At 40.7% G+C, this 18,127-nt stretch overlaps 1 protein-coding gene across 1 annotated transcript; it reads right to left on the bottom strand.

Annotated features, from left to right (window-relative positions):
* Window positions 1-9,663: 9,663 nt before the first annotated feature.
* LOC109871307 (transcription factor Sp5) lies at window positions 9,664-11,961 on the bottom strand. Its single transcript, XM_020462133.2, has 2 exons — window positions 11,602-11,961; window positions 9,664-11,205 (listed from the first exon to the last, which is right to left on the bottom strand). The coding sequence occupies exons 1-2, from the start codon at window positions 11,650-11,652 to the stop codon at window positions 10,138-10,140; spliced, it is 1,119 nt and encodes a 372-aa protein (XP_020317722.1). The 5' UTR covers window positions 11,653-11,961; the 3' UTR covers window positions 9,664-10,137.
* Between the last annotated feature and the right edge of the window lie 6,166 nt (window positions 11,962-18,127).

The raw sequence follows: 18,127 nt of genomic DNA, 5'->3' as shown, positions 1-18,127 counted from the left end.
CCATGATACTGAAGACATGGTCACTGACCTCTTGCAAAGTAAATGGACTGGTCTAATTCACTGTCAAACACTTAGTGTACAAAACATTAAGAACACCTTCCTAATATCGAGTAGCTTTCACCTGGATTCACCTGGTCACTCTATGTCATGGAAAAAGCAGGTGTTCTTAATGTTTTGTACACTCGGTGTATGTTGTATCAACGTCTCATTAGTAATCAACTTAAATACATGCAATTGCAACCGTTGATCTCAGATATGCAGTTCTAAACTTCAAGGTTTTCTGTATTTTTGGTATATGTACACAGCTAGGCTAGATCTATATATTTGTTTTGGAGGGAAACAGTGATAAGATGATTAAATCAGTGGAATGAAATGAATCCCAAGTGGCTTACCGTGGAAGGTGTTTTATAAGACTTTGCTACATTACACCTTAAAAAGAATGACAATTTCACATGTATAACGTTATTGAACATATCTCTTGATACCTATTGACTTAGCATTGTAACCAATGCTAAGTCAATAGGTATCAAGAGACATGTTTCCAATGCTCTAGGGCCCGCCCTACAGTCTCGGCCCCTATGTTGGGTTGTGGCAGAGATCCATGTTGTCGACACATGACCCTGAAAATGACTCATTATCTGTTTAAATCAATTCCAAAACGTTACACATCAATACAGTCTTAATTGCTGTTGTGTGGTAAGGTGGAGGTTACTGAAAACGAGCCAAGAGGGGTCACAGGCTTCGTAAATGTTCATAGTTACATGTTGAAATATTTGGAAATAAAATGTTGTTTATTTCTACCTTACCCTTGGCTAAACCTTCTGTCTAAACCTTCAGAAGACTCGTGGTGGGTCCCTGTGCTACAAGGTTTTTCCAGTATGTCTATATGGTAATATGAAAGGGTGTCGTCCTCTTCTCTAGAAAACAAGTGCTCCCAACAGACTCAGAATTCCACATGAGTATTTGGTGTTCCTCTGTTTGATTCTGCTGCTGTCCTAATTAATCAGTCATGAGCTTCAATGTAGCTTATGTTCAGAAGCAAATACCACATTTAACTCCTCCCACTGACAAGTCACTGTCTGTATACACACAGCATATCCAGTTGAAGTCGGAGGTTTACATACACTTAGGTTGGAGTCATTAAAACTAGTTTTTCAACCACTCCACAAATTTCTTGTTAACAAACTAAAGTTTTGGCAAGTCTACTTTGTGCATGACACAAGTCGTTTTTCCAACAATTGTTTACAAACTGATTATTTCACTTATAATTCACTGTATCACAATTCCAGTGGGTCAGAAGTTTACATGTACTAAGTTGACTGTGCTTTTAAACAGCTTAGAAAAATCAAACTCACTTTGCTTGACATCATGGGAAAATCAAAAGAAATCAACCAAGACCTCAGAAAAATAATTGTAGACCTCTACAAGTCTGGTTCATCCTTGGGAGCAATTACCAAATGCCTGAAGGTACCGCGTTCATCTGTACAAACAATAGTACGCAAGTATAAACACCATGGGACCACGTAGCCGTCATACCGCTTAGGAAGGAGACGCATTCTGTCTCCTAGAGATGAATGTACTTTGGTGCGAAAATTGCAAATCAATCCCAGAACAACAGCAAAGGACCTTGTGAAGATGCTGGAGGAAACAGGTCCAAAAGTATCTATATCCACAGTAAAACGAGTCCTATATCGACATAACCTGAAAGGCCACTCAGCAAGGAAGAAGTCGCTGCTCCAAAACTGCCATAAAAAAGCCAGACTACAGTTTGCAACTGCACATGGGGACAAATATCGTACTTTTTGGAGAAATGTCCTCTGGTCTGATGAAACAAAAATAGAACTGTTTGGCCATAATGACCATTGTTATGTTTGGAGGAAAAAGGGGAGGCTTGCACGTGAAGCACGGGGTTGGCAGCATCATGTTGTGGGGGTTCTTTGCTTCAGGAGGGACTGGTGTACGTCACAAAATAGATGGCATCATGAAGGAGGGAAAATTATGTGGATATATTGAAGCAACATCTCAAGGCATTAGTCAGGAAGTTAAAACTGGGTTGCAAAATGGGTCTTCCAAATTGACAACCCCAAACATACTTCCCAAAGTTGTGGCAAAATGGCATAAGGACAACAAAGTCAAGGTATTGGAGTGGCCATCACAAAGCCCTGACCTCAATCCCATAGTAAAGTTGTGGGCAGAACTGAAAAAGCGTGTACGAGCAAGGAGGCCTACAAACCTGACTCAGTTACACCAGCTCTGTCAGGAGGAATGGGACAAAATTCCCCCAACTTATTGTGGGAAGCTTGTGGAAGGCTACACAAACCATTTGACCCAAGTTAAACAATTTAAAGGCAATGCTCCCAAATACTAATTGAGTGTATGTAAACGTCTGACCCACAGAGAATGTGATGAAATAAATCAAATTTGAAATAAATCACTTTACTATTATTCTGACATTTCACAAAAAATAGTTTTGAACGATCATCCAACTTGGATTTTCAAGTTGGAAAGTCAGGCATCTTTCTGGAACTCCGACTTCCCGACCTGAAGATCACCAACATAATGATTTGACCTTGTTTTTTTACGAGTTTCCATTTGTCTTGAAAGCACCAATAGGAGGTATATTGCATCACCAACACGAGGAGACACCAAATGTCTACCATGCTCTGAGATATCCCACCAAGACCAAAGTTATTACTACCATTGGGACATCAGACACACGCATAGTAACATAAAAAAAACATTGGGGGTGTTTTGGAGACTCCACCAGTACTTCCTACTTCTCAACCTATCACCAGGAGGCTGGCACAACTGATCCATTCCAGCTCTAGCCATATGTTGTCGATGGTCAGATGCCCCAAAAATTCACAAGCTTTGCAACGCCTGTCAATTTACACCCCCTATAGCTCAGATGCTGTCAATAGATACAGAACATCAATCTGACCAACAGCACTTTAACATCCTTACTGGACGTTAATAGCTCTATGGACAACCAGACACACTATGAATAGTCTATTCTACCAATAAAACTGAACTTACTGGAGTAACTAGGCTTTGTATTTACAGCCATGCATGCAACCCCCAACAGTCTCTAAAATTACACAGTTATTATAATCTTTGAAATGTAAAGCCAATCAGTGGCCAACAAATCCTTTGTCTGCTATTAGAAGCCTCCATGGATGTTCTCAACTCATCCCTAGAAGATTGCTTCATAAGAGGATGATGAAATTCGAACAAAGACAAAGTTCAAATGGTGAAGACTTCTTTCAATGATATCCCCCAGGGCCGGCCCTGGGCATAATTGACATAGGCATTTGCTTCGGGCCTCTGGCCACTAGAGGCCCCCCGATCCAAAAGTCCCAAAACATTTTTTTTTTTTTGGGGGGGGGGGGGGGGGGGGACTCAGACGGGGTCTTAATGTCCCGCTCTGACCTTAGATAGCTCTGTTTTCTTTATATTTTGGTTAGGTCAGGGTGTGACGAGGGTGGGTATGCTAGTTTTTGTATTGTCTAGGGTTTTTGTATGTCTAGGGGTTTTGTAGGTCTAGGTATTTGTATGTCTATGGTGGCCTGATATGGTTCCCAATCAGAGGCAGCTGTTTATCGTTGTCTCTGATTGGGAATCATATTTAGGTAGCCATTTTCACTTTTGTGTTCGTGGGTTCTTATGTCTATGTGTAGTTGCCTGTCAGCACTCGTTTGTATAGCTTCACGTTTTGTTATTTTGTTCAGTGTTCATTCTTTAAATAAATAAGAATGTGCGCATATCACGCTGCGCCTTGGTCTGATCCTTATAACGAACGTGACACTTAACTTACTGTTGAGCATTAGAATAGAAAAATAAACAGGGTGCAATTTAGAAATTTAGTTGTGCATCAGCATTTTTCCTCTTGCTCAGTCAGTCACTGACAGTGACTCAATTAATGTCAGCTAACATTTTTTTTGATTGGTAAGTTAGTATACCCAGCTATCTAAACTTGTAGTAATCATGACCGAATTACCAACTGGGCAAGAAGGTCATGTGCCCAGGGCCCTGACCTCCAGGGGGCCCCCATTAATTTTATTAGTCATTCTCACTCAGATATTATATTAAATGGCATAAGTCATGGGAAAATGTGTAGAATTTAAGGAAAGTACCTGTAAAACTGCCATTTTTGTCTGTCCGCCCCAAAGCAAAACTTGTAGATTTGCACAAAATTGCACAATTTTCTCTCCACACCATGGCTAAATGTGTAGATTTGCAGAAAACTACAAAATGTTCTCTATGCCCCATGGCCAAATTTGTAGAATTGCAGGAAATTAACTTTCAAACATACATTTATTTTCTCTCTCCGCCATCAAGAGGGGGCCAGTAAAATGTGTTGCCTGCGAGGGGGGGGGGGGGCCCAACCAGTGGTGTAGTGCCACATTTCTCAATCAAAGTGTGCTGATGTCAGCAGGCCATAAACCATTGTAGAATAGACCTATGCATTAAAATGCATCATCCTATTGCAACGTCTGCCTATGTCCACACATATTGTCTCAAGAAAACGTTAGATCTATTTTCTTATACCCTCAAACACCAAGTTAGGCATACCTAATGAATGATAACGCTTCACATTTTACCAGAGAAATGTCCAAACTGCATGCCAACCATTTGAGCTCAGTCAGTTTAACGGGACTATGCATTTAGATCTTCTTGAATGACTGTTTCACGAATGAAAAAAAATCTCTGACGATTCAGCTTCAGATAAGAAATGACTCAGCTTGTGTTTTTGGTGTAACATATTATAGGCGTACTATGCTACAGCATTTGCTATTATATTCGGTTCTGTTATGTGAAATACTGCTAACTCCTCCTCTTTCTCAATTTTCAAACAGAAATGGAGTGTGCCTTTGGTGGTTCATTGACGTGTCATGTGTGCCGCGACCGAAGTAGCTAGTTCGTTAGCTAAGCTTGCCACTTGTAGCTAACCAGTAACTCCTCCAGTATGTGTTGACATCATTTCACTAGATTTGGTTTTGGACGGAAGCTGTAGAAATTGGTAAGAAATGGCACTTCTCTAGAAAAATATATTTTTCACCCATTTAGTTTGAGTTTTTAAGCATTAAATGACCTAGTATGATGGTGCATTGATCCATGATATAGTTTAAAGATGTTTGTGGGCGTATGGTGTGGGCGTACCCCAACCGAATGGTGTGGGCGTACCCCAACCGAATGGTGTGGGCGTACCCCAACATAATGGTGTGGGCATACCCCAACCGAATGGTGTGGGTGTATACAACTGATTCGCCATCTCATCCTGGTCAGTAGGATGACAACATCCTCAATGAGGAAATGGCAAGCATTTTTGAAACAATCTGTGTGAGATACAAGTTTCAGGTGGGTTTTGTTTAAGTGTTTTTAAAATCCAATTTATGCTATGGCCACAAATACGAGTATAGGTTAAGTCAACACATTTTTGGGGGTATGAGTTAACAATATGAACTTTTACAAGTGAGATTTTCGCTGGACAGTTCCTTTAAATTGCAACATTTTCTCTAAGCCTCATGGCAAAATGCGTAGAGTAGAAGGACTTTAGCTTTAAAACTGCAATATTTTCTATCAGACGATAAAATGTGTAGGATAGCACATTTTCAAAATACCCCTCCATATACCCCACAAGAGAGGCATAATAAGTCATGTCAAACTGTAGAATTGCAAGAAATACGTTTTAAAATGCCAGCAAAAAAGTTGAGGGAAGACCCCCGTCTACTGTTCATTCTCCCCAATATCTACAACACAATCTTGCCCTTGGAGAGAAGTGATAATATCCTATTTGAAATAATAATAGTAAAGTGATAATATTCTATTTGAAATAATAATAGTAAGTAGGACAATTAGGCGAATTCAACAGATACAGGGTAGGTTTCTGTAAGCTAAGCACTCGAACAGTAGGGCGAGTACAAGTGTATCATACATAAGCCCCAAGCCCATGACTGTCACGCCTGCTCCCGCTCTTCCCCCCAGGCTTTCCAGCATTGCGCTCTCCTGCCATCATCATTACACGCCCCTGCCTTCCCCCGTCACGCGCATCAGCGATTATTGGACTCACCTGAACATAATCACCTCTACCATTACCTTCCCTATATCTGTCTGGTTCCACGCTATGTTCCCTGCTCCTGCATTGATTGTCGCATGCCCGTGTCCCTATATCTGTCTGGTTCCACGCTATGTTCCCTGCTCCTGCATTGATTGTCGCATGCCCTTGTTTAGCGGTGTGCTGACGCTGTTCCTGTTACCTGTCTTTCCCTCATTAAATGTTAAACTCCCCCGTACCTGCTTCTCATCTCCAGCATCGGTCCTTACACATAACAAACTGTTTTGAGGACAGCCGTTTTAGCAACCTCTGGGAGAGTTTCTGTCTGTGGCTGTTCTTGCTATGTCGGATTTGGCGCGCTCAAAGTGGTCAAGCCTCCAACCAACGGGCCTCTCCCCACACCCCTACAGTTATTCATCATTCACGCCACAGCCAGAGAGAGAGAAGACAGGGAAGAAACCACAATGTACCGACCTAGTTTTTAAAATTTGGTTTGTCATTCATTTTCATGGAATTTTTGTGGTAATTAAATACAATTTATTTCAAATTTATTTTAATTTATGTATTTTTCTATAAGCTCCTTGTAGTTGCAAATTGAAAAAAAGTGAGGAAGTGCCGGTCCCCCTCGCTACAGCAGCTCTACATCCCTGCCCCAAACTAAATATTGCCTAGGGGCCCCCAAAAGGCTAGGGCCGGCCCTGGTCTCCCTGATGTATTTGGTTCACAATACCCCCACCCCTTACCCTCCTCGCTTTTGTGTGATGAATGTACTGTAGATGACTATTGTTTGCCCGTGGAATGTGTAGAAGTCCTCTGGGAAAACTGGATGAAGTCCTCAAACTCATTAAGTGTTTAGATATGAATTTCCTTAAGTCCTGAGTTCTAAGGGCCCTATTCAGTCCATCACTGGGTTACTAGGTCTCAGGGACAGGCCAAGTTGAAAAGTGCAATCTTCTTGTGTCGCAAAAATAACCATTTGCAATCATGTGCACAAAATATCAATGTTTACAGCATGTTATAAATAGAAACGCATTTAGACTGCATATTATTTCAAACATGACATGGATGTTGCCCACAAAATTCTTGGTAAATGTTGAATTAATATGGAAATGACTAAAAGTAACTCCACTACATGTAACTGTAGCTGCAGGGGAAAAGCTGGCGGTTTTGACTGATCCCAAAGTCTGGTCACTACATTGGTTTTATAGCAGGGCCTTTTAGTCAGTTCTCATGACAGAGGTCCATTATGGTTCTCTTATGATGTTTCAGGGTTTCATGGCTTGGAGCTGTGCATCACTGTTTTCAGGGGAGTCCTGCAATGGACGGGCGATATCAGCCACTATACAATATTCAAACTACAGTGAGCACACTAGGGAGGGTATTCCTAAACCAATCACAAGTCTCATTTCCTCATCAGTTTTCAAATAATTTACTGTATATTCAATTATGTTTTTTTCCATAGGGAGGAGAGTGACTGTGCAGAAATTCTGAATTGTGTGGCTCGTTGACCTGTACCATACAAATGTAGGATGTAGATGTAGGATGTAGATGTTTAGATGTAGATGTTTAGATGTAGATGTTTAGATGTAGATGTTTAAAAAGGGATTTCTAAAGTTTGCAATTTGCACTTTAAAATGACAAACCTTATACCCGAATGAAAAATTGATCAACCCCTACAAAAAAATTCCATGAATTATAATCCACATAATCATTCACATTTCCTGTTGCTGCAGGATTATTTTCCTGTTGTAGCAAACTCAAATTAGGATCCTACATGTAGTTGGTGATAGGGGCCACAGGAACATTTCTAGTGCAATTAGGAGGCAGGCAGCCTAGGGGTTAGAATGCTGGGCCCGTAACCGAAAGGGTTGCTGGATCGAATCCCCGAGCTGACGAGGTAAAAATCTTTCGTTTTGCCCCTGAACAAGGCAGTTAACCCACTCTTCCCAGGTAGGCCGTCATTGTAAATAAGAATTTGTTCTTATCTGATTTGCAGAGTTAAATAAAGGTTCAATGAAAATGTACGATAGGGGGCGCTCTTGCAAGGAAAACAAGTAACCTGACCGCTGAAAAGTTAAATCTTTTGATGAATAGCTGGGGAGTTCTTTGATGTAGTCACGCATTTTCCTGAATTATAGCGCCGAGGGTAACATAAACGGAATTGAGGAATTTTTGTACCAAATATGGCTAGATTTAAATTATGGTAAGACATGTCAGTGAATTGTGATATGTTTATTGGTGACTCATTTAAGACTCTTTACTGCTCTTACAGTATGCAACCATCCCTAATTTTGTTCTTAGTGTTTGTGACAATATTCTTGATTGATTATTTAGTAATACAGTATAATGCATTATTTTAGTTTCAGTTTTGAAAAATATCTATGTGGGACTAGATTTGTGGGACTAGATTTTTCTTTCTTTAAAGAAATATACCGCAGAGCAAAAGACCAAATGTTGCTTTGACAACTCTATTTTTTTTAAATAAAAAAAATCATTTTCAGATTGTACACTGTAAGATGACCAGTAAATCATGTTGTTGGTGCACTGCTCTAATATCATGTCTATTGTAGCCTGAGAATATACTGACTCCCATTTACTCTACAGATTAAAGTCTCTTAACTCAACAGAAGAAGAAAAAAAACAGTATGTATCTCACATATTCTATATCACACAGTGTTTCTCGTATACTGGGTCGAAACCACTGGTGGATCACGATCAACTCCTACTGGGTCACAGGAAAATCATCGGTATTGGACTCTTATTCATCTCGAAGTTCACAGGAAATGTAAAGATTTATGTTGGGTCACAACAGAAAAAAGTTAGGAAACCCGAAACTTTGCACTTCTAACATTATTGGAGTAATTTGTTTCCTGGACATAATCAGTCACAAGAAGAAGCTGACTTTCTAAAATTCTTTGTGTGTGCTGAAAGCCATCTACTGCAATTGAATACAATTATGTTGATCATATCATAGCAATTATCCATACATACACTAACTTTTCATTTAAGTTGTCATTGGACACCTTATCTGCAGAGATAGTGTGATTCTAGCTGTGCTGAAAGCCATCTAATGCAATTGAATACAATTATGTTGATCATATCATAGCAATTATCCGTACATACACTAACTTTTCATTTAAATTGTCATTGGACACCTTATCTGCAGAGATAGTGTGATTCTAGCTGATATGAGCCAACATGATCTTGTTTTAGGCTGATGCACCCTACACGTCACATACTCAATGTGATGTCTATGACCGGTTTCATGATCAGGAAATCATAACTTTTCAGAGAAATATGACGTTGTAAAACACACGCTCTTTTGGCTGCTGGAAATGCCAACACCTCTCGTCCAGGTCAGGACCTAATCCTAATCATTGGAACTTCTCGGGTTACAGTTATGGCATACAACTTTTCCTATTATTAATGCATTCTCTGTCTGAGCAGTAGCAATGGTCAACTGATGTGGATCAAAGTGCAAGTCCTTACACAGGTAACCACATAGTGTGAAAGTTATGTAGGAGTACAGGTTTTTTTGGGGGGGGGGGGGGGGGGGGGGATAATATGTTATTATGGAAAATTAAAGGAGACTAATTCTGACATTGGGAAATGTTCTCTTTTTTTTATTCTCACACAGTATTCGGGTCATATCAACAATAGCATATCTTTTAAAGAGCATGCTAAAACACCCCACATAGAGCAAAAACGGACACTATCATTCAACAAAAGCTATTAAATATTATTTACACGAAAGTGAAATCTTCCACAAGGAAAATGGATCAAAACACAAGCTGAAACGTGTCTTTCTTGATATGGTATAGACAGTGAACACCACCTGCTCATGGGGTATTATAGTACGTTTTCCAGGATCCCAATTTAACTTTATGAGACAGATGTCATATATACAAAAATGTGCTACAACAGAACAGCAATGTTAGAGAAATCGTTTTTCGGGATGTAGGAAAAAAGAAGGAAACCAAAAAAAAAAGAAGAAAATGTCACTTCGTACTTAAACTAAGTAAAGGACTTATATTGCACTAGTATAGCTTGATTACTAATCAAATTGACTCTAATGTAGGTTACTACATGTTCCTCAAATCTTCCCTTTTAACGTGAAGATCAAGTGTCTTCTCGTGACACTTTGATTTTTTGTTCTGGTGAGTCTTGACATGTTTTGCCAAATGGTCACTCCTCATGAACCTCTTGCAACAATCCGGACAAACAAAACGCTTCTCCCCAGTATGAGTCCTCAGGTGTCTCTGAAGCTCATCAGACCTGGTGAAACTCTTGCCACAGAAAAGCCAGTTACAAATAAATGGACGCTCTCCCGAGTGCCACCTCAGGTGCGCTTTGAGATGGGAAGTTTTGCCATAAACTTTCCCGCACCCTGGTATGTGACATATGTGTTGCTTTTTCTTGCCGGGCTCATCGCTTGAGGTGGATGACTGACAGTTTGGACACCTGCATCTCCGGCATCTTCGAGCTGTTGCAAGGGGGGACTTGGTGTGAAGGAGGGCAGCGATTTGAGTCTGATACTGCGCAAAGTCTGTATGTCCCATTACCAAGCCCCTCTGCAGTTGGAAACGGTGGTGACCTAGGGATTGAGTGGTGATTGAGTGGTGACTGACGTGGTTTCCCTGTTGGAGACTCCACCACGGAATATCCTCCCCTGTGTTAGGGGACAACTGTCTCTGTTGCTGGTGCACAAGGCCAGAGTGTCCGGTAACGAAACCTTGCATGGCAGTTGGCGCTGCATAAGTTACAGCAGGGACGTACGTGGGTGGGCACGAGGACTGCAAAGACTGCATGGAGCAAGGTAACATCTTCACAGGAGAAAAGTCATAGGGATATGAGGGATCCGCTGGGGGGGTGAGCGGGAGCTCGTGGTGGGAAGTAAATGAGCTTTGGATGTGGAGTTGGGATTTAGATAGTCCAAAAGTAGAATTGCTAGAGAGAGTGCTTTGAGGATTCCCCTCGTTACTCCAAGGATGAAAAATTCGCGATGGTGAGCCTAAAGTAGTGTCATAAGGAACCTGTAGGAAATCTGCCGGACTTGATCCGTGGTGATGTCCGATCCGGTTACAAGTGGCAGCTAACAGCGCCAGTGGAGAGTGTTTGCAGTTCTCTGGTGAAGAGTTCGGAGTACGGTCCTGCATAAGTAAAACAAATCATTATCAATTATGTGTTTACTTGGCTCTAAACTTGACTAAACTAAAGACTACAGAGTCATAACGGCATAGGACCCACGTTTGACGCTCCGTGAACTAAAACGACATTAGCCTAATATTAGTTTCAATACACTCTCATGCCTACAAAATAAACATAGAGTTGTAACATAATCATCCAAGCCGTTCATTTCGCCACATACTGTAAGTAATTCATAAAGCCACATTTCAGTCATTATAGGATATGAATCGGGTATAATGTCCATTACGCGCGCACACACGCGTATTACGCGTGTTCTAAACAAATATTTAAACTACCATATACGTACAATAATATTGAGGACAAATTAAAAACTCGAGAGCAAAAACTTTTGAACAAACCTGAAGAAAAGCCTGGAGTGTTTCATTCCGCAGTACAGCCACTGCTGCCATGGTGAACGTCCTCTTCCTTCTTGTTAAAAAAACAACTCACAATAAAACGAATTGAGATGAACGTAAAATCGTAGAAAAATGTCTTGACGTGGTAAGGTCTTCACACTCAGTACTTCCTCTCCTCGAGATATCCGTCGACTATCTGGAGAGTGAGGGATCACTTCTTAGAATTTGATAAGGACTTTGGTGGGCCGCCAGCCAGTCAGAAATAAGATTTGTTACTTTGAAGTTTGCCGCTGCCCAATCATCAAAGAATAGCGGCTCTTTGAGAGGGGAAAGCAAATCCTTTGAATCCACAAAGCTCCTATGGTGTGTTTGTTGGTCTGGATAAAAGAGCTGATTATTAGGGGGGGATGGGAAGGGTGGAGATAAAGGCGGGACAATTAATGAAGTAATCACTATGTGGGAAATGTATATACACAAATAATTGGATTTTCTTGATCAAAGACCCCCATGCCGCCTGGAGACTCCGGTATTGGATGCTGTAGTCATTTGATCCTCTTTTGTAATTAAGGATTTGTAGCAGGACCCTCTGTGACAATGTGACATTGTTATCTCTCGAGATCTCCTGGCGAATAGCTATTTGATAACTTCAAGAGGAGTAGCTAATGAGACCAAATCTAGTGACTCAACACAAAGCTCGTGTTTCAAAATACAAAATAAAATGTTTTTTATTATAACAAACAGTTATGATGTTGATAACTTGTTTCCATGGAACTAAAATACTTTTGATAGTTTATCAAGCATTACATATCAAGTGGCGGACCACTGTAAAACATCTCTTTGAATAAGGTTACCGTTTATACGTGCTTACAGGCATTTCAGTGTCATCGCTTCACTTCTTTCATTCTTTGATAGTTAACCCCAGAAGCCTATTGTGCTGTCATTAGCGTTCTAGTGCATAAATGTACTTTTACCCACTGGTGGCAAAATGTACTGTCGGATAATGTATGGTTGGGCTCCCGGTCTAAGGCACTGCATCTCAGTGCTTGAGACGTCACTACAGACACCCTGGTTCGAATCCAGGCTGTATCACAACCGGCCGTAATTGGAAATCCCATTTGGCCGGTGTAGGCCGTCATTGTAAATAAGAATTTGTTCTTAACAAACTTGCCTAGTTAAAAATAAGTTGGAAGCGGTAGCCTAACAACTACTATAGGCTATTTCCAGTAACTAATTGCAACTGATGTAACACTAAACGACCATAGTATTGCTGCATGATTAACCATAACCTATTTAGATAGCCCTCCATTGATCCAGCTCAAAGTTGGCAGAGAGTATGATGTCTCTATTGTGTGTTTCCTAAAAAGTTGTACCAGTGCAGAGAGGCCTGGGAAGGAAGGAGGAGTTTACCATCCCCAAGAAAGTGGAAACAAACTCCCCGCCCGCATCTCCGCCTTGAGCTTGTTGAGCATTCATGCAAGTGGCCAAGCACGTAAGACCTCAAGGCGCTTCATAATTAACGAGTGTTATGAATTAGACCTAAATAAAACAAATAAATAAACTAACGTTTAATACAGGCATATAAAGGCATATATTTTCTAATAAGAATTACAATCAATATTATACAATATAAACTACCGGTTCTGATCATTCTAATTTCAAAACTTTTGTAAAAAAAAAAAAAAAAAAAATGTTGTAGCCTAGTCATCTTCAACTGTAAAGCCCTGCGACTTTTCTTCTATATCAACGCAGTCATCTTTATCAGGCTTCCCTGAAGAAACAATCACTGTCCTCTCAAATACTTTGGAGCGGCTGATTTTGAATTAAATCTGTTTCTTTGAAGGGATTAATGTTCCCGGTCCTCTCCCACGGCTCTACACACAGTCATGGGGGAAAAGGGGGAGTCCTGCTGGGCCGTTTCTCTCCAAAGCAATATATAGGCTGCTTGCTTGCCTGTGCCTTAATACACATTATTTACAACTATGGTCAATGAATAGCAAGTATCACAACAGGTCAATAAGGATCTAATTTCCTATGCGTGTTATTGCTGCATAATAAAAGGTAGTGTATAGGATTCGTTATGCTCCAATAACTTTACCTCTAATCCACTGCGCTCTATGAAATACAAGAGGGGCCGGGCCGTATATGAGTGGCGCTTGCTCGTATACAGTTAGACCATGGCTCAAGGAATAGCAACTCATTATTGCTTTTCAGAACCATTCCATTTACAAGAGTCATATATATTCAATTAGGACTAGAAACATATATTGTATAACTTTGAATGCATCTTGTAGATGACGTGTGGTAGTCTGACTGGCAGTTCAAACACTAGTCAAAGCGTTGAGTAAATTTGTTTGATTTATATTACTCCACTTTATTAGAACGTTGTAAAACAATGTGGATAGAAATTAAGACGGTGAGAACGCGTAAATGTTAAAAGCAGCACGCTGCAAGTGCGCAAAAAAATACCAACCTGCATGTACTACTGACTACAACTCTGATCTCACATGGGGTGAATGACAAATCTACAATAAATTGTTGTTGACATTATACTGTTGAGAGTGGAATACATGGATATAAAAAATAACAGCAATTCAAGCCATTCCACCAAAGGTGACTTATAAACAATTTATTGTTACTAGTATGATAAGCCATGCTATTTACACTTTTATATACACTGAACAAAAATAAACACATGTACAATGTTGATCCCATGTTTCATGAGCTGAAATAAAAGATCCCAGAAATGTTCCATATACACAAAAAAAACGTATTTCTCTCAAATATCATGCACAAATGTGTTTACATCCCTGTTAGTGAGCATTTCTCCTTTGCCAAGATAATCCATCCACCTGACAGGTGTGGCATATCAAGAAGTTGAATAAAAAGCATTTTCATTACATAGGTGCACCTTGTGCTGGGGACAATCAAAGGCCACTCTAAAATGTGCAGTTTTGTCACACAACCCAATGCCACAGATGTCTTAAGTTTTGAGGGAGAGTGCAATTGACATGCTGACTGCAGGAATATCCACCAAAGCTGTTGCCATAGAATTGAATGTTCATTTCTCTACCATAAGCCACCTCCAGTGTTGTTTTAGAGAATTTGGATATATGTCCAACCGGCCTCACAACCGCAGACCACGTGTAACCACGCCAGCCCAGGACCTCCAGATCCGGCTTCTTCACCTGTGACAGCTGATGAAACTGAGGAGTATCTCTGTCTCAAATAAAGCCCCTTTCTGGGGAAAAGACTAATTCTGATTGGCTGGGCCTGACTCCCCAGTGGGTGGGCCTGGCTCCCAAATGGGTGGGCTTATATAGGCCCACCGATGGCTGAGCCTCTGCCCAGTCATGTGAAATCCATAGATGTGGGCCTAATTCATTTATTTCAATCGACTGATTTCCTTATATGAACTGTAACTCAGTAAAATCTTTGAAATTGTTGCATGGTGCGTTTATATTTTTGTTCAATATAAATGTGATGTTTTTATGGATAAATTATCTCAACGAAGACTATTGATCATAGCCTTCTCAATCACTTTGCTTGGACAAATAATAGAGCCAATCCAAAATAATGAGACGTAAACATGCAATCACTTCAACTCATCTAAAATCAAATATTTTAAATCCACAAAGAGAGACAAAAGTCCATTTATAATACGTCATTCATTCCTTTTGTATTACTTCAACATAGTTGACTTCAAGTCCAAAGAATTAAACATTGAAATACACAGGATAACATGTCTCCAATTCCAGGCACAATGGCTTATTCCATCTACATTAAAAGCATTTTACTATATATGTGCATTAATATGGCATGTTTCATATTTCAGTATCAATTATTTCCCAGAAAATTGCATATACTGTCTGTGGAGTAAGTGAAAGTGGCATTGCATCCGGTCTTATAACATTAAATACATTGACAGTGAGAAGTGCAGCTTTGAGGTAGTTGGGGGGCAATGCAACAACGTGAACCCTTTTTTAACTTTTCATATTCTCTGGACAGTTGGAGAGAAAGCAGGTTCCACATCTGTCTCACACAAGAGACATGAGAGAGAGGGAGGCTGAGTGAGAGAGGGAGTGGGGGAGCGCGAGAAGAGAGGTGCTCGAGGCTACTGGGTACTTGAGCCGCTATAATGGTGTCTCGTATGAGAAAACATCTGTGAATTTCCTCAGTGATCTACAAGAAAGTATAACTCAGAGCAGTCATTCAGCAGACCTTTGAAGTTGCTCTCTGACAGAAAGCTGCCATTGTTCACAGCCTCCAACATAGAAGAACTCCAACTTTGGTCTCTCTAATTTTCAAGATTTTTCCTGCAATGCGATAAAACACATTTTTCTCCCCCAACCTATGAAGGAGAGGATCTCTGCATATTCAAGAGAAAACCCATGGCAATGTGCAGGCTGGCCCAAGGTCAAGAAAGGAGGGGAAAGTAATTTCACATTCTCTCAGCCCACCCTGTGTGTGGTAACTCAGCCTTCCCACAATAATTCTCAGCGTCAAAACCTGCTCTGCCAGGAAAGATGAGAAATGGACATATCATATCAAGTAATTACGCTGTCGGAGAAGCAGGCAGGGACAAAAGCACCTGTCGCAGACTAACTAACTGTATGTAAAAGTTCTCACTACTCATGTTCTCTTATTTACATATTCTGTGTTATACTTTACACTACATAACCAAAAGTATGTGGACACCTGCTTGTCGAACGTATCATTTCAAAATCATGGGCTTTAATAAGGAGTAGGTTCCCCCTTTTCTGCTATAACAGCCTCCACTCTTCTGTGAAGGCTTTTCACTAGATGTTGGAAAATTGCTGCGGGGACTTGTTCTATTCAGCCACAAGAGCATTAGTGAGGTTGGGCACTGATGTTGGGCAATTAGGCCTGGCTCGCAGTCGGCGTTCCAATTCATCCCAAAGGTGTTCGATGGGGTTGAAGTCAGGGGTCTGTGCAGGCCAGGCAAGTTCTTCCACACCGATCTCGACAAACCATTTCTGTTTGGACTTCGCTTTGTGCACGGGGGCATTGTCATGCTGAAACAGGAAAGGGCCTTCTCCAAACTGTTTCCACAGGGTGTCCACAGACTTTTGCATATATAGTCTATCTTGTTTCATAAGAAGTATAAATGTATAATTGTGCCCGACAGTAAAGGAGATTATTTCATGAAGCCCTAGGTGATATGATCCTGTTTCTCTTAGCAGTGGCAGAAAGACAGAGAGACAGATTTCCCCATTTATTCTCCCAAACAACAGCAAGGCCACAGTGATTCTCACACTGTTACCCGCCCAGCGTTTATTCTAATGGCAGCTGGTCCCACCATCTGGGCGAACAGTGCCGAGGCAAAACAGAACAGGTTACACACCTTTGGCCATGCCCAGTCAGCTAGTGCCCCGTTCATTCCACAAGCTGAGAGAGGCTAATCAGAATTTCACGCTCTGATTTGTCAAACCTCACTCCAACACCAGAGGCATTCAAACTTCTTAGCCAAACACATTTTGTAGGACATAGGATGAATGTTGTTTCCTTACGCTGTTTTGTATCTAGTCTTTTGCTAGCTTACTATGTTATTGCATGGGTAAGTAACCTGATTGTTGAATGCTCGTTTTTTTCAAATACAAATCTTTGGAGGAAAACCAGTCATTAGCTACCCAAATGACAGGGGAAAAGTTTCAAGGAAATCCCTTCATGCATACATTTTCTCTTCATGCAAATGTGAGCAACTCAAACGGCGCATAGAATGCCCGCAACAAATTGCAGGTGTGAGGAAGCTGAAACAAAAGCCACTGTAACTCTAATGGCATCCCTTGTCATTAAAAGGCCTTTGATGTGCATACTCAACACACTCTTTTATCTCCTTCCTCCTCTATCCCTTTTACTCTCTCTCTCGCTCTCTCTCGCTCTCTCTCCTCTGCTCAACCAGTTTCTTTATTAATGCACTTTTTAGGGAATGTTCTTTTGCACAGAACCCTCAACACATCTGACATCTGTTTGACGTTCATGCCTGTCCATTTCTTTGGCATCAATCATTAGCTTGCTAAGAGCATCATAGGGTAAGGCCTGCGAGGACCGTCCTCGAGAGTCTCTGCTGAAATTCTTTAATGCAATGCTGAACATCTGTATCTCAAAAGGACATAAACTGCATTAAAACAGAGTGGGCCTGCAAATACTGCTCAAGAAACATTGATATTCAAAAACTCTCCCTTTGAACTCAAAGGATATAGAAACAGGACAACGTTGCCCTAATTTGTGTTCACTCTTTGAAGTAAGACATCACTATTAGGTGAAAAAAAGGTAAATGTGTTCCCGTGGAAAATAAAAGCTTTTCATAATTTGTAAAAGGCTGGAGCTCGAGATATCAGAAAGAAAGCGGTAGTATGAAATGTGGTTGATATGAATGTTTTTAGGCGGAAAACGCAGTGTTTGCAGCAACTAGTGAAAATGGCATCAGTGGTGATTTAACCACATTAAAGGAGTCCTCTGTTGCCCCAGATTCAGACAGATTTAATGAGGGGAAAAACAGGAGGCAGCT

Source organism: Oncorhynchus kisutch, linkage group LG26 (assembly GCF_002021735.2).
Source record: "Oncorhynchus kisutch isolate 150728-3 linkage group LG26, Okis_V2, whole genome shotgun sequence".
Taxonomy (NCBI): domain Eukaryota; kingdom Metazoa; phylum Chordata; class Actinopteri; order Salmoniformes; family Salmonidae; genus Oncorhynchus; species Oncorhynchus kisutch.
Note: the sequence above shows the minus strand (reverse complement) of the source record. Positions and strands in the feature narration are given on the sequence as shown.

What these genes read in the sequence shown, in the direction of transcription:
- LOC109871307 (XM_020462133.2), bottom strand. Translation starts at nt 11,652, where the DNA reads ATGGCAGCAGTGGCTGTACTGCGGAATGAAACACTCCAGGCTTTTCTT. An exon ending in CACTCCAGGCTTTTCTTCAG is followed by an intron (nt 11,206 to 11,601) that starts GTTTGTTCAAAA and finishes TTACTTATGCAG; the next exon opens with GACCGTACTCCGAACTCTTC.